This window comes from Rhea americana, unplaced genomic scaffold (assembly GCF_003343005.1).
Source record: "Rhea americana isolate MKP2758 unplaced genomic scaffold, rheAme1 scaffold_3, whole genome shotgun sequence".
Classification (NCBI taxonomy): Eukaryota; Metazoa; Chordata; class Aves; order Rheiformes; family Rheidae; genus Rhea; species Rhea americana.
The window spans coordinates 1,622,053-1,648,286 of record NW_028186423.1 but is presented as its reverse complement, the minus strand read 5'-3'; the positions used below and the strand labels follow the sequence as shown (position 1 = coordinate 1,648,286).

Below are 26,234 nucleotides of genomic sequence, written 5' to 3'. Positions count from 1 at the left end.
GGCGGCGGCCGCGCCGGGAGGCGGGTTGGGGACCGCGCCGGTGCCGGCCTTGCGGGCTGGCGGGGGGAGCTGCCTTCCCGCTGGCAGCACCCGCCTCGTGCCCCTGCGCAGGAGGGTTGGAGCGGACCTCGGAGCACGGTGCGGGCACGGCAGAAACAGCCTCCCGATAACTTGCGCTCCGTAGGTGCTCCCTCGCCAGTGGGGATGTCCCCTTTCCTGGAGGGGCTAGATTAGAGCTYTCTCGCTACAAAGCCTTAAGTATAGCTGAAGATGTCTGGCAGTTTAACTTACCCTGGCTCGCTAAGTCCTTTGACAAAGTTTTCTTAACTCTTGCGTGCCGAACTGCAGCAGCCCAGCTCTGTGGTTGGCACAGGATGCTTCACTTCTCAGGCTTCATGCCGCAAGGATGTATACCGTTGATGAGGTAATTTTAAAGAAAGAACTCGTTTTAACTATAACTTTCCACTTAATCATTGTTTTAATRCTACTTATTTTTTAAGGAAATCTGAAAGGGGAGGGTGGGGGAAAAACTTCTTGTGAGTGTCTGAGTGATACTAATGGAGTCTCAACCTCAACAAACTTAAGGACTTTTATGCCAGTTTGCCTTTCCAGGGGCAGAGGAGTTCTGTGCAGTACGCAGGTTAAATGTTGGCCTACCCTAATTCCTTTAGTTACATCAAAACTTGTTAGGTTAGTTTCAGTAWTTTTGTAGATAAGAGATGAACATTTTAACTTCAGGAAGCTGAACTCAAAACRGAGTATATGTAACCTTCAGTATTCTGTGGCTGGTGCACTTCAGGTGCCTTGGAGTGCTTTTCTTCTGWTGGCTTTGGGTAGTATGTAGACTTTAAAACTTACTAGTGTTTAATGGTGGTTTGTTGCTTACTGCATGCTTATGGTATGCATCTTCGTAAGTCATTCTAGCACTCCCCTTTCTCTCCGCTAAAAATAAACGACTAATTTTAGAACAGTTAAGTGATTATTCTTACTRGTAGCAAACAAATTCATAGTAGCAATCATGTTTAATTTTTTAAATTAAAAATATAAGAGGTTTTAGGAAAAATCATATTCTAGACAACCTGTTCTTTCTGCATTGCACAGTGAACCAAGCATAGCTGCTTAGGTGAGAAAAATAAGGTAAACAACTTCACTGAAACTCATATGGAAATGTACTTGCTTTCTAAAGCCTTCTAAGGGTTAACTGTTGTGCTGTRGCAAGTAAAGTTTAAACTAGTAAAGTTTTAAGCTTTAGCTTGTTCATATACTTCTTGAAACTTAGTTTCTTACTACTTACTAGCTTTAACTTTTTCATGGTTATCTCTTCCTGGAATAGTAGTGTCTGTCTAGTCCAAATTGAACCTTTGRGTTGGTTGACATATTTAAGAACATTATAGCATAGTAATGCARCATGTAGTGCTAAACACTATTCTGTGATCAAAGCAGCTTTTGCCTGCTTTAGCACTGCCAAAATACTTGAAATGACTGGAAATGCAATTGGCATTTTAGAAATCAACAAAAATATTGTAAGCGTGGGAGGCTGTATAATAGGACTTTGCAAGCATGTAATGATTTAATCGCTTGGAACAGATGTGAGGTAACTAACATATTAACTCTAAGTATTTTTATAAACACTTTGCAGAGAATTAGCAGTTATGAAATGGGAAACCCAAAGGTTCAGAGATCGTGAGAATTTCTTGGGAGTCACTCATTGTGTGTGTATATGTGTGTATATTACCCATATGAAGTAGGTCACTAACAGTCTAAACAAGATGCCTAAATAATAGTGAACCTAGCTTACACTAGCATGGCCTCATGAAGTTTGGTGTGATCTGTGAAATCTCAAGAAGCTGAGTGAATAGTCTTTAATGTTAGTTTGCATGCCTGCACGCTTGGCAGAACTTGGACAAGCTGACTTAAAACTAGCTGTGATGTGATTACATAAGTAGTGCCATTGCAGCATAGGTGCATGTAGGTAACAGTTCTTGTTTCTGTGTGTGGCTGTAAGAGGTAATGCTAGAGCTCTTCTCTGTTACTGTCTTAACTTCCAGATCTCTGTGTCTTTTTAAGCCTTACTTCCACTCTTCTGTGGGTGTTTTTCTTAGTAGGCTAAGTGCTCTCACACTGTATGCAAGATAACATCCAGGTGTGACATTGCTTGGAAGGGAGAGGCTGAGCAACTTCAAGCTCCCTTCTGCTTCACTTCCCAGCCTTGTAAAAGGCATGGAGGAAGCGTTCAGAAACTTCCTGGCTCTCTTTTATGGGAAGAGAGAGAGGCATCCAAAAGGGCTTAATACAGGAATGTTTCCTCCCCCACCCCATAAACACATACTTAAAAAGCAGACTTCAGCTATAGTTGAGCTTCTGTGACTTTTAAGGAAATGGGGCTGATTGAATCTAAAACAAACAGGTATGTACAGTTACTGAGATGTTTCTTGTTAGTGCTGGAGTTTGGTAACTTGCATTTGGTGTCTACTTCTATTAAGTTTAGGGAGACTTTTTATTTTGCATATCTGAGTAAGTTTTAAGTTTACCTTCAAGTATATTTCCATTTATGTAGTTTCCTGTTTGAGAACCCAGATTACAAACTACATCTCACCTTAAAAATAGGTTTAAGAAATCAAATTTAAATTTAATAGAACAAAAGCAACTCCTGTCTAGACAGACTATGATAGCTGGCCATAAGAGTGGCTCAGAGGAAAGCAGTGAAGGTGGKGTTATAATGACTTAGTTGTCCAGACCTTTTCTTTTTAAAAATAGTAACTGTCTTGTAACAGGGCAGACATCACCCCTTACATTTGGTGTGAGATATTRTCCCCATATTTGTTTCATGCTTAAAACAACTGGGGATAGTATCATGCATTTAAATAACTRTTTGATTTCGTAGTGAATTCCATATATTACTTAAAAAGAGGTTTGTTTAGTTGCAAATGCCTTTCCCTTAAGGAAAGGATAGTCTGTTAACATTCCCTTTTATTATAAGGGAGGTGAGTCACAGTACCATTTTAGATATAAGACATGATTTTTGCTGATTTGGAAGAATAGTTTAGCCTTTTACTTTAATTAAAATCCTCCAAACCTGCAAGCATCACTTTGTAGTAATAACTTGTTGCTTCTTAGTTCATCTAATCATGTATTTTTCACTTTTTCCGAAGAAATCTTAAATTATCTAACGTACCCTATCTCTTCTGAGGAATTACATGACTTCTGTCTATTGTCCCATTTGCTCCCTGGATTCTATGATACTCTTTGCAGATACTTTCTCAGATAAGTTGTATATACAAGTGTTGTTAGGAGATGATACAGTTAATTCTTGTKCATTAAACTGTAACAGTTTTTATTTAATGAAATAACTGCTTATTTGGATGCTTATAAGCCATTCCTTGGTGCAGGGAGTTACCAAACCATTAAATTCAATGTTTAGGAAGGTGTAGTGCTATGCTAACTAATATCTCACAAGGTGGATGAGTAACAGAGCTGAGGTAGCCATCGTAATTTGGGGTAGCAGATGTTTGAAGTCTAACAAATCAGTTGCTTTAAAGAAAGAGCTGTCACTAAAACTCCGTTGCAACTAACAAGCCTGTTGATTGGGGTACAGTTGCTACTTGCRCTGTTGGGGAATATCAAGAAAACAGGCTGCATTCTTCCTATGCTGATAACTTTCGGAAGGGTTCCTGAAGATAGTTGGCAAACTGCAGACTGATAGAATTGSAAGGGATAAACTGTTAGACTTACAGATAAGAGATGATTGAGTAAGACTATGAATCTTGATAAGGCAAAACCATGCCTTACAGCTGTTAGTGATTCAGGGGGGTCTAATTTGGAAAGGACTGTATTGCAAATATTCCTGTTTTCATTTTCAAGAGGAGTTTGTAAGTTTTCAGAATAAAGTCCCACAAAAATTTGGCTGGAACTCTTTCTAAATTATTTATAATTATGTTGAACAGAGTAAGTGAAATAGCAACATGAGTTTAGTCATACTAATCCACTCCTGCAGCTTTTCACCTTTACTGCCACAGTACTTCATGATTCTGTAATAACTTGAATGATAGTAGGTAAAATTCCTTGTAGATTAATGTGTTATGTTTGGGAATCCTAATTTACTATAGACATAGCATGAGCTCTGAGCTGAATTACTTGTATGAGTTGAGATTTTTTAGGGATTTTGGGAAGTTCTGTTAAAACAGTTCCAGTGTGCAGCAGCTTTGAAAGCCATTGAATTCTAGGAATTATTCCTCCTTCTCTGAGTAGAAGAGTGCTATTGTGTCATTGTCAAAGTCCATTGCAAGCCTGTATTTGTAGTTCTGTATGTATTGCTGTCTTGTTTTTTTTTTTTTCCCAGTCTCCTTGGAAAAGGGAGAAAAGTATGAAATGACCTTCTAAAAGGGGGAAAAATATAATAGAAGACTCTTAAACTCTTAACAGTTGGGAGAAGTAGGGACACTTCTGGTTTTCTTCCAAAATGGAAACTAGAAGCAAGACCATAAATGCTAGTTGTGAAGTGGTGGATTCCAAACTGGAGGAACAGTTCTTACCAAAAAGGTAGTTAAACTGTGGAAACTTCTCCCATGTAGTAGCTGCTAAAGTTTTAGGCACTGAATGGGATCATGGAAATGTCATTTAAATTTTCCTGTGTGCAAAGATGCACCCTTTGGTACAGAGGACTGGTGAGCTGCAAATAGTCAGAGGTTGAGAGCATTCTAGAGAGAACTATAATAATGCTTGTTTCATGAATAAGCCTCTCCCTGTGCATCTGTTGCTATACCTTGCCTCTGATGGTGGCCTGGGCCCCGTGAGCTTCTGGTCTGATCTTTTACGATTCATCTGATTCTCTTATTTTGTAATCTGAACCACTGTATGAAATCTTTTATGGAATATTGTGATAAGGTTAGCCTTTTAGGCTTGCATCAGTACCTGTCTTGAACCTGTTTTAAGATGTCTAGTTAAAAGCTTAACCTTTAAACCTGAGTTTTATACATGTGTACGTATCAGGTCACATAAATGCTGCTCATGTTGAATAGTTTAGTTTACTGTAACTGCTCACAGATGCAGTTCCAGTAGTGTTTGGAGCACCTGCTCAGTCTGAGTTCTTGCTAGTCAAATTGCAATTTCACCCTAGGAGATGCAGCAGATAGGTCTCTTTGGTACTGCCACTCAAACTGCAAATTAAAAAATAGTATGAAATGTGTGATGAGACTATGACTTGTCAAATTTCTAATGTTGCTGATATGGTTTCTATTTTGCAGAGGCATACACATGCTCATGAACTGTAGAGAGAAGCTCTACTAACTTGAAGTGAGGAAGCTACAGATGCTAAGTACTTGTAACAAAGAGCTTGTTACTAAATTATCTCTATATTGTTTCTGCTCCTTTGCTTAAAGCAAAGGATATCCTAGGGATTCAGGTTTTATTGTGTGTGTGTGTGTTTGTGTAGCACAGTAGCTCTTTAAGGCAAGTGCTTTAATAAACAGCTTCCCCTCTGCCCCTTCCCCAAAGGGGCATAGCTTATAGGGCTGCTGAAAARTATCTCTGACACAGATTCTGGAACAACATTTGCTTAGTGTTTATTACCATACTGAATGTGTACAATATCAGCTTTATTCTGCCAACAAAGTGGAATACATACAGTAACTACAATGGTTACTGTACAGAATACAGGTGGAAATACGAGATCTGTTTTGTGTAATCAGCTTTTTTGATGATTAAAGTTCAAATATATAGATTAAGGGGAGGAAGGCTCTCATACAGAGAATCTTTATAATAAAAACTTAGTTATTACAGTGACGTTAGTATTGTGATCAGAATATTACCGCTATATTTGATTTGGCCACTTGTTTTATTTTGCACCACCATATATGGCCTGGGACTCAGCACTGTTCTGCATTGCCTAGTCCCCAGATTTGGGGCAGGGTGACCTCTGTGACCTGTTCATTTTGACAGCTGAAGTGAGAGGAGCTCRTAAGAAAGAGGTAGGTTGGCTTCCTCTTTGTTTTGGCTAATGAAGTTAAATGCTTTCGCCATCAGAGGAGGGGTGGCACTGTATGTATGAAATACCAGTAGGATATGGGAGAGTGGGGAGAAAAATGTGGTGATATGACAGAATTGTCATGGGACGAGGCATCTAGAATGCTGTGAAAATTGGAAAGTCATACTGATAGCCTTGTTCTTGACCTCCATAATCTGAAATCCCCCCTCAAACTGAATTCCTCCCCACCCCCCATTCTCTCAAACATTAGCCAGCTTGAAATCATTACAGAGGGACGATTGCTGCTCAGAGAGTAACTTAACTTTGGAGGCAGAGATCTGTAGCCTTTGAAGTTTAGTAGTATCAGAGCAATTTTTCTTCCTACATCAGTATTGCTAAGTATCAAAATGTTTCATGATGCAAAGAGCATTTCCACCACAATCCTGATTTCTTTCAGAAGTTAATTGGATATCAGAATCAAACAAGATCATGTCAGACATTGCTATCAAGCTAATGAATAACTTAGCAAGCATTTTTATTAGCATACCAACAGTATTTATTGAATTTTACCTAAAAATGTGATTATCGTACTTAGAAATTTCATGAACTGTAGTGCAAAGTATTTGATTGCCTGTTAGATGCAAAAGACATTCCTTTGTGGATATGCAGCAGGATWAAGAAAGTTTCTTAAAAGGCTTAAGTGTTAAATTTCAGTTAAAAGGAGGAACACTAACAGTATGCTGATGTTTGTGTTGATTGTGACTGGTTTTGGTCAGAAAAGTGTTAGAGTTGAACAGCCATTAAATACCTGTCAGATAGTTTCTGGCTGTAATCAAGCTATCTCAAGCAATGTCAAACTGTTAAAATATTTTAAGTTGGTCCATGAAGCTTAGTAGCTGTGCTTAATACTGCTATTTGATTTGATGAAAAATCTGTCCTGATTCGATGTGAAAGCTAAATTGAATGTAATATTACATTTTAAGTGGGAATTGTTGCTGAAATAATGCCACTTCAGCACATTCAGAAGCCTGAAGGATGGAGAGTGAGGAAGGGAAATTGGTTAAGACAACTGCAGCATTGTTTGCGTAGCTAGYAGAGGTTACTTTTAGATGGCTTCTGAAAATTCCTTTAAGTAAATGTTAATGTGTGAGGGCCATAATGAGATGGTTCTTCAGCTCTAAAACTGTTAATCTATGTATTAAACTTTAATATGTTGAAAATATAACTGTGTTCTCAATAAGTTTTGTCTTGGAGTGACAAATGGTTTGTCTAGTAGGGTCTAAAGTCCGTAAGTGTAGGTGCTATCCTAGTTTTGCAAATATTTAAGCATAATTTACATATGAATAGCATACAGAATTAAGCAGTGGTACATAAGTCATTTGTTTGTAAGTAACCTTAAGGAGTCATTCAGAGCCCTGATTCTGTTAATATTTATCTAAGTGTAAGCTTTTCCTTTTCCCCCTTTGAAAGAAGGTGGCATATTACAATTTAAAAACTCCAATTAAATTTATAAAACCTTAAGTAGAAGAAGCAGAGCAGTGCCAATTAGTTTTAAATAATTGTGTCCTCCTTATAGTATTTATTTAACTTCATGGTTACTTCCTGGAGATTGTGCTATTTGATGTCTGGTTTGTTGCCTTCAGCAATATATATTGAATGATATCTAGCGTAGCTGTACGGCAAAGTCTGCAAGTAGATTTTTATCTTTAGGTTAGTGTTGGTAAAARGGAATAAACCAAGATGAGACATTTGCTAAAGGAAGTAACATCCTTCCTGAAACATCTGCTAGCATAAGTGCTAGATAATATTTTAGCCTTGCCAAAAGCTTCCTTTGAGGTTTCAGGCGTGTAAGAATCAAAGCCAAAGCACAAATGTTTAGCAGGAAGTTATTGCCATAAAAGGCCTCACATTAAGCACAACAGAGAATTTTTTTCTAAAAAAAAATCCAACATATTAGCTTGAAATTTTAATGTGTTGAAAAACTTAATTCAATGGGATGGATATAATTAATACACCTAAGCTATATTTGTCCTGATTAGTATACAACTTGAGAATACACCTAAGCTATATTTGTCCTGATTAGTATACAACTTGAGAATACATAATGGACCCATCAGGTTTCTCTACTAGGAAATACTGCTCCATTTGCTAGTACAGAAGGGTATCATGTGGCATTAAACTCTGGTCTTCTGTAAACAACTTGGAGGCAGAGCATAGTGTGCTCATCCACTGTCTGACAGACAAATTTAAAAGCAGTCCTTTTGCGAAGCTTGAGCCCGTTAAAACCCAAGGCTTCTCAATGCAGTTAAATCTGCAAGCCTTTCAATATATCTGTATGTATTGATGACTACTGTAAAAACTTGCATTGCTGCGGAGTCTGGGAAGGTGAGGGGTTGCCGGCTAACATCGGCAGTTACTTTGGGAACAGATGTGGGCTGAGAAGTCACCTTTTGACTGACCAGCAAGGCCATACCACAAACAATGGAATAAAATGAAGTCAGCTTTTGTACTGACTTATTCTGTATTTCTGTAATCTGCCCCTCTTCTGATGATRCAAATTCCTTTTCTGTCTGGTAACCACCAGCTGGACAAGAGATGTTATGTTCTGTGACAGGTTTTGAGCTAACCTGTTTGTTCATTGACAAGTATGAGTGTGCTGATTATCTAAACTACAAGCCAAACAACAGTAAGTGTTGAGCTTGTGTTTTTATCTCAGTGGAGAGCATTAACAGTATTAACTTCTCTTCTAACCATCTGTTAGCCTTTGGAAAAATGTGTGATTTCTTTTTTTTCCTTCTTGTTTTCAAAAAGTCTCAATTTGGTTATAACTGCGTGGTAGAATTTGCCCCACAMTAGCCAATGATTTTTGGACTCCAGACTGTTCTAAGTAGCAGTTTTAAACTAACTTGCTGGTATTTAAAATCAAGGTGTCAATTGGAACATGAGACTAAGCACAGTGGTACCAATAACTAACCCTCTTTCAAATGCTATTACTGTATGTTTTGCTGAAATGTACCTACTAGGTGCTCAGTTCTTGCTCTAAGCCAAGAGAGAACATCTTTTAGAGGGGGGAAAAAAAGAAGGATAATACTCCTAACTTCCTCAGGTAGTTAATCACTTAAGTATACTCTTGAGCCGAATAGCTTCTGTTGTATGGTTAAGCATCAGTGTGTATTTTATTCCCCTCAATGTTACAAGAATTGTATGGACATGAATTAATGGTCACTGTTTGTTACTTTTTTTAGTACATACCTGAATACACTTAATACTAACAAAGCTTTCAGTTTTTCTTTTTTTTTTTTCTATCTTAAGGCTTTAAAAAAAGATAGCTGGCATCTTGTGGGAGAATTTTCCTCTTTGCCTCTCCCCTGGAGAGGTCTCCAAGTTTGCATCTTGGGTTGTTTCAGATGAAGACTGGAAACTAGTTCTCAATTTAAAATTTTCAAAGTGCGTGTGTGTGTGKGGGGGGGGTTGCTATTGTCTAAATGTTAATTGCCGAAGCATAACTGTATTTGTCTCTGGGAACCTCTGACCATACTGCCAAAAGTCAATCAGATAAAGCACTGGAGCAACCTAGTCTAACGTCAAGGTTAGCGCTCTTTGTTTCAAGGGGGAATTTAGGTGATGTCCAAAGGTTCCTGCCAACCTAGATTATACAATGATTTAGTCTTTGTTTAGTCACGATTAACTGAAAGTGTCTCTAAGTTTTAGAGAGTCTAAACTCTCTGCAGTTTAGCTGTTCAACACGCATTGTGGGAAAGGATTCTTGCTTTGGCACTGTAGCTAATTACCCAAAAGTGAGCATAGGCATGTGTCTGTACTGGTGGTACCCTCGTTGCAGCCATAGCACTCCATCATACTGCTAAGGAGTTACTACACTATGCATTTSTTTAACTTAATAGTCAGTTGCTTCAACAGGCTCCTCAGAGTCAAAGATTACTTAAGACCTGTGCCATGCTGAAGCCTGTATCTGAAGAAAGCAAGAATTGCCTGTTTTCAGCTAATATTTGGATACCCACTGAACTGGTGAATCAAGCTCATTATCATAGTATCTGTTAAATTCAGTAAGTGTGTGAGGGGACAGTGGCTTTGAGTATGTGTACTTCTAAATAAATTTTACTTCTGTCTCAGAAGATTGATTGGAGTGGAAGTGATCTAGTAGAGTGTTAATGATCTGAATTACTTATCTGAAATTTCTTTTTGGAAGAGCTATCTAAATCTGAACAGAATAACACACTATTCACTTAAAGTGGTGCCAATTTAAGTCTTTTTTTTTTTGTAGCTTTTCCTTGGGGAAAAGAAGCATGAGCATGAGTTAAATGACTTTAAATCATTTTAGTATGCTTTACTAATATAAGCATGCCTTTAACTGGTTTAAGTAAACTTATTTTTAAAAGTGGTCAACTAATAGTGTTTAGTAATTAGTCTTAAATTACTAAAACCTAGCAGGCTTTTTAAATGAGCTTGTTCCCTTCCATAGAAGTAAGGGCACCTAGGTACACAAGGACTTTTTTTTCCTTGTGTTTCTCACACTGGAATGGCATTGTTTTATCTATGATCATGTAAGTCAGCAATAAGACCCCAAATTTAAAAGTAGCTGTTAGCTGTATTATTCCAACTAGCATCTTCCTCATTAATACCCTGGTGAATTCTCCCTCCCTCTATATATGGCTTCCCTGAAGTCACAAATATGTCTGTCCTAGTTCATGGTTTCTCTCCTTTTTTTTTCTTTTTTTTCCCTTGAAAATGTCCATGTGGGAGACAGTCGTCTTTCTGAGGTTTGTTACTCTGAGAGGTCACTAGGCCAGTGAAATAGGATGTTGAGAGGAATGTCTGGATTCTTTAAGCTTCTGAATCTTCTCAAAAATTCTGTTGAACCAAGCTGTCTATCTTGAATCTCCAGTTTAAGCATTTGCATATTAAAGACACTTCTTGTCCTTCCTATTTCTATTGTAAAGAAGTTACTAACTAATTAGCTACCAAGAGTTAGATTTCAGCAGAGACCATGAGGTGGAGCATTAGCTGCAAGTAAATGAAGGCAGGTACTGTTGTGAGTGATGGAGAGGCAATGTAAATGAATAGTCATTCAGCTGGCACTTGTTAGTAATCTAATTGCTCGTACCTTTCTGAAAGAACTACTGCATTTGTACTAGTATGTTAAGATACTGTTTTCTAAAAGCATTTCAGCAATTGTAATCTATCTTTTTTCCCCCCTAGAAATGCTATGAACAAAAACAATACAAAAATGGACTCAAGTTCTGCAAGATGATCCTCTCTAACCCGAAGTTTGCTGAACATGGAGGTAACTGCAGACCTCGAGACTTCTTTTTCTTTCCTCCTTCTCCCTGTTGTTAGTTTTAAATATACAGTCAGTCTATTCTATTATTCCATAGTGCTGGGGGGAAAGAAGAATCCTATCACGGAGTATAATTCTATCCTTAAGATTGAATAATACTCTGGATTTAAGTCTTGATGTATTCAGACTAAGTTGCTGTGTTAGCTTGTGGCCTGAAGCACTTGCATATGATGGGGTGGTGAAGATAAAATATATGGTAGAAGCATACTTCAGTAAAGCTTCCAAGTAAGTTGCCTTTCTAGGTTTCCAGGTCAGAATGTAGTGTGTGGGTGTGTTCTGTGGGTGTGTGTGATTTTTTTTTTTTTTTTTTAATGAAGTGTTTTGCCAAGGAACAACAACAAAAAAAACCCCTTACTTTCCTTGGCAAATGAGTATTTTGAATTAACTTTCTCTACTGCAAATCAGGCTGCTACTTACAAGGAACACAGTCAAGTGTGATACTGCTGATGCTAAGTGTTGAATATAAAGACAGTATGGAGATCCTGTTCTGATAAGTAATGCACGAAACTGAATAGAAAAATGTAGCTTTTATTTTATTTTTTTTAATCTGTCAGAACTTAATCCCCCATAAGATAACTCTAGTCCTGGTATATTACAGGATTTCTATTGCTGGCTTTAGGAAGTCTTTCCTTCTGAAACATTGATTTTTTTTTTTCTTGGTTGTCTGCTGTTGAAGCATTCTGACGTTCTGTGTGCATGTATTCTGTCATTAAAGTCATTTTGCCAAGATTTTATAGTCAGATAGGAAACATGTTTGTGACTGATCCATTTTGTTTGATTCTTCCATCAGTGTCTGCTCTTTCTTGGTTGTCTTCATTACTTTCCTAGAGACAAAAGTACAGTATCTGAGCTGCTTCAGAGCTGTAGAGAGGCCCCCCCATCTCTGTGACCTAATGCATTTGTCCCTATTAGCACTTGCATTTTTATAACCTCTCACTATACATTTCTATGGTCTTGTCTGTTGTTGCTGTCTCAAACTTTTCCAGGACAAATAGCTCCTTTAGTAGTCCACATGTTATCTGGGCTCTGAGCCATTAATGCTTGGGAGCATTTGAAGCCACTGAGCCACTCTGAGGCTTGGGAGCAAAGCCTGGAATGAACAGCTGAAGCAGAACTAAGCCAATGAAATGATCTGATGGGAAGCTGCACTGTTGTCACACTTAGGTTCAGAGATAAGGAATTGGAAACTTCTAGTGAGAAGGTGACAAACATATGCATGACTACAGTTGGGCACTTACCTTCCTACCTCAGGAAGGTATCCTCCACTTGGTAGGGATATTCTTTTCCAAGCTTCCTGATATTACTGGCAAGGTAATGTTCTGTCTTTCTGTATTCATACAGTCTGTTTCTTAGGATGATTTTAGCAAAACAACCCCCAAACCTTTGTTCCTTTTTTTGGCTCACTGCATACTTTAGGTGTACTTTTACAGAAAATCATGTTAGAAACAGGTTTACCCATTAAACTTCAAGCTGACCTGGCTTATGACTGACCTTGAGATGATATGCCCTTTTCACTAGTGTGGGGGAAAGGTTGTAGTTACAAGAAAGCCAGAGTACTAGGTTGAAAATGTGACTAATGTGCTGAGCAGAGGCCAAAAGTAAATGATAACTTAGCAGGAAAAAAAGAAGCGTGAATTTGGAATAGCTTTTGGGCATACATGCAACTTATTTCCCAGAGTGTTCCCTGAAGAATAGTGTGGAGGAGCAAAATAGTCATTTGTAATCCTGTGCCTCTTTGAATACTGACAAAATTTATCGAGCGTATACTGTGTGTGTGTATATATATGTGTGTGTGTGTGTGTGTATATATATATAATGTATATACACATATATATAAAAGGTCTTGTAACTTAAAAGTATTGTAGAAGTAATGTTACTCTTCATGGAAACAAAGATCTTTTGTTTATTATGGCAAAATAAAACCTAATGAAACTTTCATGTTTGCCTACCTAGAGCTCTAACATAAAATGCAAAACTCTCTAAAATTGCTTCAGCTTATTCTTAACGGCTTTRAGAGAGTTAACTATTCTTTATTGAAGAAGTTGTGTTATCTCTTTGTTACAGCTATATGGTGCTCTGCCATGKTTTTTTAAGACTGATTTCAAAAAGGAAAAATACTGTGTAACAATCTTCAGCTGTGCTAATCATCTCCACTGATCTAAATTTATCATGTATTGGTGAGCTGTGTAGCAACTTCAAAGGATATCTGTATTGCGGAACTGGCATATGGGAAGTCAAACATAAGCATATGATGTTTCTTACAGAGACACTGGCTATGAAAGGATTGACCTTGAACTGTTTAGGGAAGAAGGAAGAAGCATATGAATTTGTTCGTAAAGGACTTCGTAATGATGTGAAGAGTCATGTCTGTATCCTTTGTAAAAAACATAACCTGACCTTTTTGCCATGTGTTCTCTTGTGTATTTGATTTTGTTGCTACATAAGCACGTATTTCTGAAGTACATAATGTAGTCTATGTACAAAAAAATGTATATAGTGAATATTCATTTGYAATTGAATACTTGAAATAAGGTTTTTTTTTTCCTTTCTACAATTCTGTGGAATCTTTGAGAAAAATAAAATGTCTCATATGTATAAGTGTCTGTTACAAAAAGAGACTGACACTTGCTTTCTGCAGAAAATAACTAGTTCTTGTAAAACCTGGCCTTTTCTAAAGGCATGTTTTTCTTAACATGGGATAAGAAATCCAGACTAGATGTGCTATGAAAATTACTATTTTGCTACTAAGTTTTAGAGGTAGTGGTTTAGGTCTACTGGCTTGATTCATCTCTTAAGTTGTCTTGCAGAAATGTGTGGCCATGAAATGCTTATGCGCTCCGCAAGAACTTTGGGAGTCACTTTTGTTTGTTAAGCCATGGCTAAGAGGCTACTTAAATTTATACAGAATGACTGATTTGTTCTATACGCACTTTATATGCATGTGAAATCTATTCAGGGCCAGACTTCTCRATCTTGAAGTTTTCACCATCCAAAAAACTTCTGATGTATCACAATTGAAAGAAACATTTTCTGATTTCCATCCAGTTAAGACAAAGGGCTTGCTGTTTACAGTCCTATATCATACCTCCAGGGAATTTGAGGTTGGAACAAAAAAAAAAGTCCTCCATGTGCTTGGGGTTATCAGGGTTACTGGAAATCTTGCCATATAACAAACATAGAACTTGTACTTCTTGATCTATAGGAATTTAATATGTTAGATCTTGAAAGCTGAACATCTGAGGAATACCAAAGCTATTTTCATCTGTGTATAAGAACTCTTGCACCTTAAATTAGGGAGAAGAAGATTCAGAGTATGTGGGAGGAGAGCTTGAGGTTCTGTTTCTTAAACATTAAAGCAGAGTAGGATCTTCAGGCATCCCGAACTGTTGTCTGAAATCCACATCAACTCTTCTGAACTGTTGAAAAATTTGCCTGGAAGTGTTGGGGGCTCAGTGGAACARTCAGTATTTCTCAAGTCTGATTTGGGGAGACAGGCAAGGGGATGCTTTATTGATTATTTATTTAGGTTAAAATTTTGACTTTATTATGAGTTTAGTGGGATTTTTATTGTTGTTTTTACTTACACTAGGAGAAATTTAATAAGAGGGCTATAAGGGTTTTCTAACTTCAGAGTGTAAATTCATCTGAATCCTCTTAGCCACAAATGTTCTTTTTTGGGGCTGCATCCATGGCAGTAGTCTGTAGAACTAATTCTTACTTGGAAGCAAGAATATTCAGCTTCCTACCTTCTACTACATTGTTCCAGTTCTATAGTGTCCTCTCATAAGCCATGAGGTATCTGTCTGTGCAGAACTACTTTTCTAGTGAGTGGAAAATAGCTGGCTGTATATTAATTCTACCCCAGACATCCAAGGATTGTCACAATTCTCTCAGTTGCTGCCTTGTAGTATTTTAAGAAATAGCAAGCCTATTCTATTATCACACTTCAAAAACAACTCACACTTCAAAAACAACTGCTGTAGCATCAGTGTTGCTATCTAAATCTCTGAATCTCTCCTTATGGTCGGCTCTAGTGTGTAGGAAGAGGAAAGGCTGGAAGACAACATACTGGAGTCAATGAGGAAGTTGAGATCTGAGGCTGAGTGTTTTGTTAAAGGTTCCTTCTACGTGCCTGCGATCAACYGTGAAGTTCTGATGAGAGCTTAAAGCCTTACTTATTATCTACCTGAGCAGACCTTAAGGTTCTCTAAAATAAAATTTAAACAACCCTTGATTTACAGGAGCTTAATCCTTGTCATCTGGGTTAAAGGAAGAGGCTGGGCTTATGTACTCAAGTCACCTCATTCTAGTAGCTGATTTCAGGGAGACAAAATATATTTATGTATTATTTTCGTATAATAACTTTAACTTTATAAGGTGACTGCTTTTTGACAATTATGACTYTTTTTGAAAGATACTTGGTGAAGGGTGATAAAATAATAAAATACAGCTAGTCACTTCAGTGTCCTGATTTATGGAAGAGTAGAACAGTGTTTTATTTCCTGTATAATTTAATTCCCAATACTTATATTGAGGGTTAGGAGAAAACAGCTGTTTAAAACTAATTAGAGTCCAAAATTTTTCTGATCAAATCATGGATGAGTTCTGGTCCATTCTGGATATAACCTGAATCATGGTTAGGTTAGAGCTCCAGGCTTATTGCACGACTAAATGTTTCAGAAGACAGCATATTGTATATACAAAGGATGCTGTAGGCACTCATGAAAAAAACACAAATTTATTCTAGGAGACAGTTCTGACTGGTTTTGCATCTTGCTTTATTGGCTATTATCAGCTGTTACACCTTCTTGGGCTTGGTAGTAGTACAGTTTTATTTCTAAATGAGTTTGTGCCTTGATTGCTTCGTGAAATGTGACTTGTAAAGGTTTAGGTTGGATTACCAGTTGAGTAAGAATAACGGTTCCTGGTACGTTATTCAATACATCATTTTAGTCCCAAGTACACTGGTCAAGTACACAGGTCAAGTACACACAAATTCTTTTGGACTGAATCTTCCTATTCAAGGTTCTATTAAGAGTTCATGAAGCAGGTTTGTTAAGGTATTACATGTGCCTTTGATCCATGTCCTGAATACTTAAAGACATAAGGCAGGATTTATAGAGAGAAGTAAGGGTATTAGACTAACTGCTACAACTACATCCAATGTTATTTTGTCGCCCTCTCATCTTTAGTCTTAAATCGTCATGACAGCAATAGACAGTCTCAAAAAATGCATATGAAGGTTTTTTGTCATGCAACCAGCTAAAATGACTTTGTTCTAGTAGAAACATGAAACAGGGTCTCTTGCTTCTCCATTAGAAGCTTCTTTCACGTTATTAATTGTTGCGACTTTTTTCTTTTGGCTGGACTCATGTTGCTATCATCATTTATTATTCTTCATAATTACAGATCTGCTTTCTCTCAATATCTAGAGCTTATTTCAGGAATTGAATCCTTCTCAGAGAGAAGGAATTTATCTATCTTATAGTTCTACTTGCTACGTTAATCTGACCAGGTTAACCCATTGAAATTTTTGATGTACTTTCTCAACTTCTTTTAGAATGAAAAGTTTCAAAATAACTTACTCTTTGGAGGAAAGGGCTGCTTCTGTTTCAAATTGGTAGAGTAGGAACTCTTGTTAAATTTCTGCTGTTAGTTCTATGAGCTATTTGTGCCATCTTCTTAATTGTGCCTGGATGAAGATGCATATACCTCTTCCCAAGATTTGCAGTGTTTTGCTGCTTTGGAGGTCGTGTGGAAGGAGTTCATGAGAAAAATTTTGAGCCAATTTTATTTGGAAGTCAGAAGAAGTTCAGAATTACAACTGTGGAAGATGCTCCCTCCATAAGAAGGTACTAACCTGGAATAGCAAGCAGTAGATCTTGCCAAGTAATCTTTCTTTTCATACGGCTCTTGGAGACTGACGCAAACACGCTCAGTGTAATGTGTTGCTATGACATCTTTGGGGTTCGTGCTTTGAATTGAAAGCCTTTCCAGGGTAAACAAGGATGCGTGTGAAAAAAGTCTATTGAAATGGCACGGTAGCACTGGAAATCTGGGATGCTGGGTATCTGACAAGGATGTTTGGCAGCCAAAAAGAGACAGACATGCTAAAAATTTCCTTTTTCAATCACATAKAGCTCCGTGTTTATCCCTTACTGTAAAATCTGGAGACTAATTGAGGTCGCAGATAGGCAAGTAGGGCAGAGTAAAACTTCTACAGCAATTGCATTGATAGAATGAGACACTTCTGGAATCAAAATTTCTATTGTAATTACAGTAGTTTATTGTAAACAATATATCTCTAGGAAGAACTCTTACTTGTTAGATTGTGAACCACAGTTGTTTCTGTAACGAGTATTTTGTGGTGGGGGGATAGTTAATGACTTTACAGAATATTAGAAGTGATTTTTATTGCTAATTTGGAAATGATTTTATTGCTGATTTGGAAGCATTTAATGTTTTAAAATGTATATCAGTAAAGTCAGTAATCTGCAATAGTCAAACTCAATTTATAACAGTGCTGATCTTCAGGGGATATCAAGTTGTCTGGTCTGTAACACGTGCTCTGCAGTACTTTGAGAATTGTGTGTGTGTCTTCCTTAATGTGCATTAGGTTGGCATGTGTATGGTTTGTTGCAGCGTTCTGATAAGAAATACGATGAAGCTATCAAATGCTATCGGAATGCACTCAAACTAGATAAAGATAACCTACAGATCTTGAGAGATCTTTCTCTCTTGCAGATTCAGATGAGGGATTTAGAAGGATATAGAGTAAGTATTTTATTTAAATTCCTATTTAATTCTGTTGCTGTTAATAATGGAGAAACAGAAGAATACTAATTTTGTTACTCCCAGTAATTCTGTTTCTAGTTCTTCTGTTTACAGTTTCAAAGTAGAAAGTSTTTTGAGCTCTTGTCTAGGAAGGCATGAAAATGAACAGCTGTAGAGCTCCATATAAAGCTGAGAATAGACCTCAGAAGTACAGTTATGCTGTACAGTTTAGTTTGTGGATCACCTTTTAAAGCTCTAGTTCTCAAATGATTAAATCAATTAAACTCTTAGCGAGTATTTTGCACCTACCATCTTTTACTTGACATGGGTCCCTACAGTTTATGTTTCAGCTTTGTCGAATAAAAAATAAAAAGCATAAAGCTTTYTTTTTTTAAAAAAAAGGTAAAAGTACTTGTGAAGTACTGCAAGCAGTGTTCTAGTGATACCTACTGGAGGTGCTCTTGCTGCAAAATGTTCTCTCTCTGCCCAGGCTCTTTAGATCATGTAACARAAATAAGTGGTGAAATGAAATACCATTATGGTCTTGTGAGGAATTTTATTTCCTTACTCTTAATGAGGTTAGTTTTTATTCATTTGCACTTACTGAAATATAAATTCCTGTGCTGTAGGAACCAGCTTTGCAAAAATTTCCACCTTCCTCTGGAAGGTCGTGGTTTCAAGAAATACAATGTTTAAAAAAAAATAAAATAAATCTGAAATGTTTTGAATAAAAYTGTCTCTTTTATAGAATTTTGAAAGATACTTCACTCTGATCCTAAAACTGTCTTAAATCTCTCTTGAAGGGTGTTACTAAATACTGTGGTCCTTCCTCTTCTCACCCCCAAACCCAATCTTGAAGCCTTATTAGTGTTTAGAGTTCATAGGCCACTGAGGGCTTGACATAAGCGGGGGTGTAAAGAATACCAGATTATATTTTACTTAATATGTGAGAGATTTGTCTTGTGATGCTTGAGTTCTTGAATCCCAATTGAGATTGACAGCAGGTTTAGCTCAGTTGGTTAGGGTGTGGTGCTTCTAATGCCAAGGTCATGGGTTCAATCCTTGTACGAGGCTATGCTGARGGTTGGACTAGGTGATCTCCAGAAGGTCCCTTCCAATCTTACCRTTCTATGATTTTCATCATAAGTGATGAAAATATGCCTAACAACCTAGTCAGTGGTTTCAAAGGTGGCTCAAGTGTTCTGACTGCCAAAGGGAAAGGTGTTACTTCTATTTTATGTGAAGTAGAGGACTGGACTGCAGGCTATGACATTAGCTAGCCTTCAGTGAGCATGGTAAATTCACTCAACCACGACAAGAAGAYAACCTTCTGGCTTACAGACTTGGACTGGTTCAGGAAGGAGGTCTGAGAAGCGCTGGAGCAGCTTAGGGATCAGAACCTTGCACCTGGGTGTGAGGAGAGTGGGACTTGCCTGGTCAGTAGCAGTGAGTTCACATTTTCTAATAGAACCCCTGTCAGAGATTCCAGAGCTCTATTTTTGCAAAAAAAAATAGGCCCTTAAGAGGCATTTTTGAAAATGATACCTTTTGTGTAACAACAGATAGAGTTTATGCTTTGTGTTGTAACTCCTGTATTTACAATCTAATCTGCAAGTTTATRTAATGTGGACATGCTACTTYTCACTATACTGGTAGAATTTCAARAACTATTGAACTTAGAACATTTAAAAGACCYTTTAAAATATTAGCAGTAGTAGCACTAAATCATCAAAATGACTTAATGACTTTTTAACATCTATGTTGATTTAAATTGCTTTCCTATTACTCAAGGAAACAAGGTACCAGCTACTCCAACTGCGCCCCACGCAACGGGCTTCCTGGATTGGATATGCAATTGCATATCATTTGTTGAAAGATTATGATATGGCCTTAAAACTACTTGAAGAATTTAGAAAAACCCAACAGGTAAGACTTATAGAAAATAAACACTTTTTGTATAAAAAGACAGAGTCTGAGCAACAACRCTTAAGAATAAGAAATTTTTATTATTTGTGGAGGTACTTGCTTTTAGCATTTAGCTCCTTGAAATCTCTTCCAGTAGCTAACAGTTGATGCAAATTATATAGGCTTGCTTGTTCCCTGGCAATAGGCTATTAGGATTGAGAATGTAAGAACAGGCTCATGTGGAAACTTAGTAACTTAACATTTGTGAGACTTTTAATCAAAGAAAGCCTATAATAAGCCTGTTTTTTGAAATACAGCAGATAAAATTTCAGAACTGTTCAATTATGAATGCATGTTCRTTCTCATTCCTGCTTGCTCTTGTGTGCCTGCTCTTTTTCTTTCCCCTTCCCATCTTTTTTTCTGAGGTCATCTGAATGTGGTTATGTCTCTAATGCAAAGCAAGTAAAAAGGAACTTYTCTGTTGTTTTGTATGCATCTGTGCATTATGCACTTAAAATGTGTACTTGATGTCAAAGCAGCATGAAAGGAGAATTATTTTTTTTCTTTTAAGAAAACAATTGGTGTATTTGAAACTTACTGGAATAAATGAAATGATATGGTGATCATCACTGAATATAACCTCTTTGAGAGATGTTATTCACTTGTTCCATTATTTATAACTCTAAACTGTAAACTTTGGATTAACAGAACAGAATGGATGTGTTGAGTATTGTGACTGGAAGTAGCATACAGCAAGCACTAAAATATTACCAGTCCCATAGGTTGTGATTTGTTGYTGTTGTTAACAACAGTGTCATATCCTGTCTGAGATAACTGCATCTGATGGTCAGAAACAGACTAAACATTTTAATTAATTAATAGAAGATAGTTGCTAGGTGGGACCAGTGTTTGTATCCTGATGATATATAATGTGGTCAGCAGAGGACCTTGCAAGCCAGGCATATACAACTGCTATTTCAAAAGAGCTGTAACACCAGTGTTGCATAAAAACTTAAACAAGGAATTTAAATGAAAATTGGGTCATCATTTATGAGTGTTTGACAGCCAAAAAATCATGATTCTGCAATGAGTCAACAAAAGCCCATCTGAGTTTAATTTGGACATGAATGTTGGAATTAGAAATAATATATGGTAAAAGACAGACTTGCAAGTGATGAATTGTAGGGAATTGTTAAGAATTTAAAGGACTAAGAGAACTTAACAGTAGTATTTGTCCTTTGGAGAGAATGGAGGTTATCCTGTTAATGCTCATCTTTTTTCTAAAAGATTGTGTGTAAATATGCTTGTATGTGAAAGGAGTCATGATGATATACTTTTCAGTGTAGTAGCTTAAGGAGGCTTAAATACCATCTACCACAGAAAAACATTTTAAATTTGTGAAGTCTGTTGTGCAAGTTATCACGATAAAAAAAAAAAAAAAAATCCTGAGCAGATGTCCAGCTCTGTTGCAAGCTTTTAGTAAAAACTTGCAATATTTGGGAAATTTCCCTAAATTGAATAATACAAACAATATGAGCTGTTGAACTGTTGCTTAGCATAACACTGTTCACAAAGCAAATTATGGAAAAGCTGATCAATCAAGTATTAAAGGACAGAAATATGCCATAAATGACAACACAAGTTTATAGAAAATTAGCCATGTCAAGCCTTTTGTCTTTTTGAAACAGATTCAGTTATGTGATGTACTGCCTGTTCCTCTTCCCTTCCAGCTCCCCCTAAACATAAAAAAAATAAAGATAACTTTGTTAACTTCCATTTCTCTTACCAAAAAAATAAGTTGCGTGGGCAGATTGAATATTGTATTCATGAACATTGTATTAAATATTGTATGTCACTAGTCAAGCTGTTAAAAAGGAAGGTTGAATGGCTGAAGGATTTCAAAGTTAATACTAAATGGAAATCTTCATCGAACCAATGTTTTTGAGGWGTTTCATGGCAATTTATATTAGGCCTGATGCAAGTGGCTGTTTACCATTGCTGTTAATGAGTAAAGGAGCAAATGGAAAACCTGTTTTGTAAAAGCTGTTGCTGTCATTAATTGGCAAATTATGATGTAAGGCTTTTGTGTACATTTTCTTAGATTACTCAGGCAGCTTTTCCCATTTAGATGTGATTTAAAAGAGCCGAAAAMAAGTAGTAAGATTAAGAAAAAGATCAAAGAGATGGCATTTTATTGTAGGTGAGTATCTTAAGATGCTCRGATGTATGCATGTTGAGATGTTCTGTAGCATACCGCTGCCAAAAGCAGTAGCGTGACCTCTGCTGCATGCTCCCACCGCGCCCTTGTGCAGCGCGCTCCGACTCGTGGAGGCCTGGTTCAGGGAGCTAAAGCGGCGGGAAAATAATCACCTCTTTGAAGGATTGTTTAACCGGACTTGAGCAACTGTGAGGTGAGAGGGACAGAGGGAAGGGTAGGGTAGAAGGAACTGAGTTGCCTCTGTTGATCCCGGATGCAGCTAGCTTATTTTATTGTGAAATTGTCCCCTTAGTGCAGACTTACGGGTGAAAAGCGGTTAAGACCCTTGTATTTCTGAGAAGAAGCAGGGATTTTCTTTATAAAATGATATAATATTATTGGAAGAGTAAGACTTTCTGATGGCTCTGTTATTGTTATTGCTCTGTTATGAAAAATGTTGGGAATTGAAAAGAACAATATGAAAAGATCAGAGGGCTAAAGAAAATACTGTACAATTTAAGGTTGAGATTCCATTTGCTTACTTTAAAACAGAAGAAAATTAGATGATTTTAGCTCAAGTTATAAATACTGTCTTTGGAGAGAATAATAACAAAGAAGATTGTTTAGTGGAGAAAAATGTAAGAACTAATGGCTAGAAACTGAATGGCATATTCAAATGATACAATAAAGCACATTTTACCACAGACAGTTTTATTATAATTGTTAAGATATCATGGGAAATGGTGGATTTTCTGTCTCTGTGTCTCTAAATCAGAACTGCTTGCCATCTGGAAACTGTAAATTAGCCAGATGCACAATATTTCAATCAGAAACAGGTTGAGAATGAATGCCTGTGTCACTGCAGGAAGTGTAACCGCCTGAGCTGTACAGTTAAATCAGATAATTTAAAAGTCACTTTAGAACCTGAATTTTGGGAACAAAGGTGTAAAACAATTATGCTATTTGTTTTACTGTTGTATATCCCATTTTTTCCCTTTCTTCTTTTCCAGAGCTAAATTTTTATTCTTAATTTTTATTTTATTCCTAATTTCTGCATCAGGCTCACAATAACAGATATGGACAGAAAACCTCTGGAGTTTTGGGGGTCTGCTATTAGGTATGTTTTGGCTGCATCTTGTCACATTCTTTCAGTGACATTTATGTTAGGGCATCTCATTGATTATAAAGCTTTTTTGGTCCAGGACAGGAAGAAAATTTCTTCTGAACCAGCAGAATTGATTTCAAGACAAGGTTGGAGATCTTATCCACAGGAATCATATCTCTTCTGGAAAAAAAAATATACATATTGTGCAGCAATAACAATAATAGATTAAAAAACATGTCTTACGAAGTCTCTTTTTCTTTATAAGATGATCTGATTGTCCAGGCTAAGTGTTGGGATCATAAACTGTTTGTCTCCTGATGAATTGCATGTTTAAAGGATAATTAAATTGATTACACTTCAAAATTCTCTGTTTTTTTGGGGGAAAAAAAAAAGGTTTTCTTAAAATACTTGTAAAGGTGTAGCTCTATTCTGATACTGATGGTAGGTACTGTATCTTTCTTGTAGATTTGCCCTGTATATAAAAGGTACTTCATTTGCTTCATTGGCATTTCACAATTTTTTGTTAGTCCTGTCAAGCCAGAAAAGCGAACAGGCTAATTGACATGTTTCCTGTGCCTTTGCGACATATTTTGAAGGTTGTTGGAGTAATCCCTTTAAATGTAAAGTCTACAAACAATTCACAGTGAGCCAAAAAGGTGTGCTTGTATCTAGGTGCTAGATATAAGGGTATTGTATTGGAGGGGAGGATGTTTTTATAAAGAAAGTAATAAAAGGAGAAATAAACTAGTACTCCTGTAGTCTCAAGTCTGTGGTACTACYGTGATGATAACTGATAAATGTCTGCAGTTGGAGGAAGATATGCTCAAACTGTTAGTCCTGTTGCATTTGTAAATTCTGTGAAGTAGTTGATGCTTTCTGGGTAGCAACAYTTTGTTCGTGTTTTTGGTCTTTAGTTTGGATGAAAATTGAGCAAAGGTGGAAATTAACGCAGAGGGAGATGGAGGAAATATTCTTGATTATGAAATGGATAGGATTATGTACTAGCTGCTAACTGTAATATGTGCAAAGTTTAGACTGCTTATTCCATTAGCCATTATTTGTTGTAATGTGCCAATAATTACTAAAAATATTTGAATGATCTTATTTTCAGCYGCAAAACTGATGTTCAGAGTTGAATACACATTTTTACAATGCTTTGTTTAGTTATGTTATCTTTTAGAACTTCTCCTATTCTTCCTGTTTGGATAGAAAAAAATTTACATCTTCTAAAAATGTACAGTACTGTACAAGCTGTATTTGAAGATTCAAAGGGCATGTTGCAAAAATACTAAATCTCGTACAGTTCATCTGCACTTAGAGGAGAACTGGAAGTAGTGATTTAGGACAACAGTCTTTCAAGAGGAATGTTAATCTCAACCAGTCTGCTGTTTTATCTATTATCTATATTCATTAATATTTTCATTTTTATATTTATTTTGTATTTTGCATTTTTTTTGTTTACTTGGTTCTTTTAATAAGGCAGGAGGAGGAGCATTATTCAGGGAACAGAAATGTAATAGTAAACCATTTGGTGACCGGTGTGACTCAGGGTTCATTGCTCAGAAAAAAACAGTATATAGCATCATGGGAAAAAAAAATCATTAACATAATTTATTGAGCTCAACTGCTTCTTGTTTGTTTTTATTCAGAAAAATATAAACATACAGACTGTAACTGTCTTTCCTTCTACAGTATCAAATTAGGCAATGTATTTTATGATGTAGATTGTGGTATAGACCTACTGGGCATTGGGCTTCTGCATTTGGTCTCTGAAATTCTTGCAATTCACTGGTAATTGAAGTAGTTTTAGTATGTATTAGTGAAGAGTACTTAGTATGAAATAATTATTGTGACTCCAAGAAAGACTTTTTAATGCCTAATATGTTTTAGGGAGTTCTCTCTTCAAGGAAATGTTTTTGACTATGTCATCCTGCTTCAGTGGATGATGCATCAGCGGGTGGGGGATGACATGCCAGTGTTACTATAGCCTGCAGGCGAAGAAGTCCCATGTGTGCAACTGCCAGCAGACCTCACAGGGATTATCTGTTACTTGAAAACGGCTTTTGCGTTCTTGTGCACTGTACTTTCAGGGAGAATGAAGTGTASTACAGAGAGCATTCAGCTGGAGAGCATAATGCATCCTTCTTGTCTGAAAAATTCCATCTGTCAAGCTGTGCCCAGTGTTTGGGTGGCTCATTCCTTTTTGGAAAGAGTTTGATCTGGAATTTTTCGTATGTTGAAATGAAGTGTTGTGATATTCTACAACCAGCTACAGAACTTGGATCAAAATTGTTGTGGAGTGTATAGTCCTTTACAAGGAGTGAGATTACCAAGATCTTTGTAAATGTAATGGAACTGTATGAGGAAAGACGAAGACTCTGTTTTTAATTACCTGGCTGTAATGATAGAAGAAATTAAATAAATAAATAATTCTGCAACAATGGATATCTTGAATGAATTCAATTTGTGAATATTGTGAATTTTATATTTTAGCATTTAGATGGATACATAGATCTAGTATCTTCTGTTTCAATCTCAATATTCTGTTATATTGCATACTGTTAAGGTACAAGTAGATGGTACATGTGAACTAACTCATGGCTTTTTTTCCCCTCTCCCAGATTCCTCCTAATAAAATAGATTATGAATATAGTGAACTGATTTTATACCAAAATCAAGTCATGAGAGAGGCAGATCTATTTCAAGAGTCTTTAGAGCATATAGAGACATATGAAAAGCAAATATGCGATAAATTAATAGTAGAAGAAATCAAAGGTAAGTTACTGTTTTCCCCCAGCCAGTCTTGTTCTAAATTTTTGCTGCTGGCTTTTGGATATGATAAAGCATTGAAAAAAAAGAAATTTGTGAAATCTTGAAACAATTTGAAACAGCTATTCTAAAGAAACTAGTAACATCAGGCATGCATCTATGTGTT

General features: G+C 36.7%; 1 protein-coding gene across 6 annotated transcripts in view; it reads left to right on the top strand.

The window, feature by feature from the left end:
* Positions 1 to 129: 129 nt before the first annotated feature.
* Positions 130 to 26,234, top strand: part of NAA16 (N-alpha-acetyltransferase 16, NatA auxiliary subunit) — a 69,874-nt gene continuing 43,769 nt past the window's right edge. Inside the window, exons 1-6 of one of the 6 annotated variants that reach the window (XM_085309464.1) lie at positions 130 to 424; positions 11,180 to 11,264; positions 13,583 to 13,687; positions 17,935 to 18,092; positions 19,884 to 20,018; positions 25,921 to 26,074. In XM_085309464.1, the coding sequence (XP_085165590.1) occupies positions 407 to 424; positions 11,180 to 11,264; positions 13,583 to 13,687; positions 17,935 to 18,092; positions 19,884 to 20,018; positions 25,921 to 26,074 (655 nt within the window). In that variant the 5' untranslated portion in view covers positions 130 to 406. Of the gene's footprint in view, positions 425 to 5,827; positions 5,967 to 11,179; positions 11,265 to 11,361; positions 11,544 to 13,382; positions 13,496 to 13,582; positions 13,688 to 17,934; positions 18,093 to 19,883; positions 20,019 to 25,920; positions 26,075 to 26,234 lie in introns of those variants that run through there. The other 5 variants (XM_085309465.1, XM_085309466.1, XM_085309467.1 and 2 more) reach the window with 5 other exon arrangements.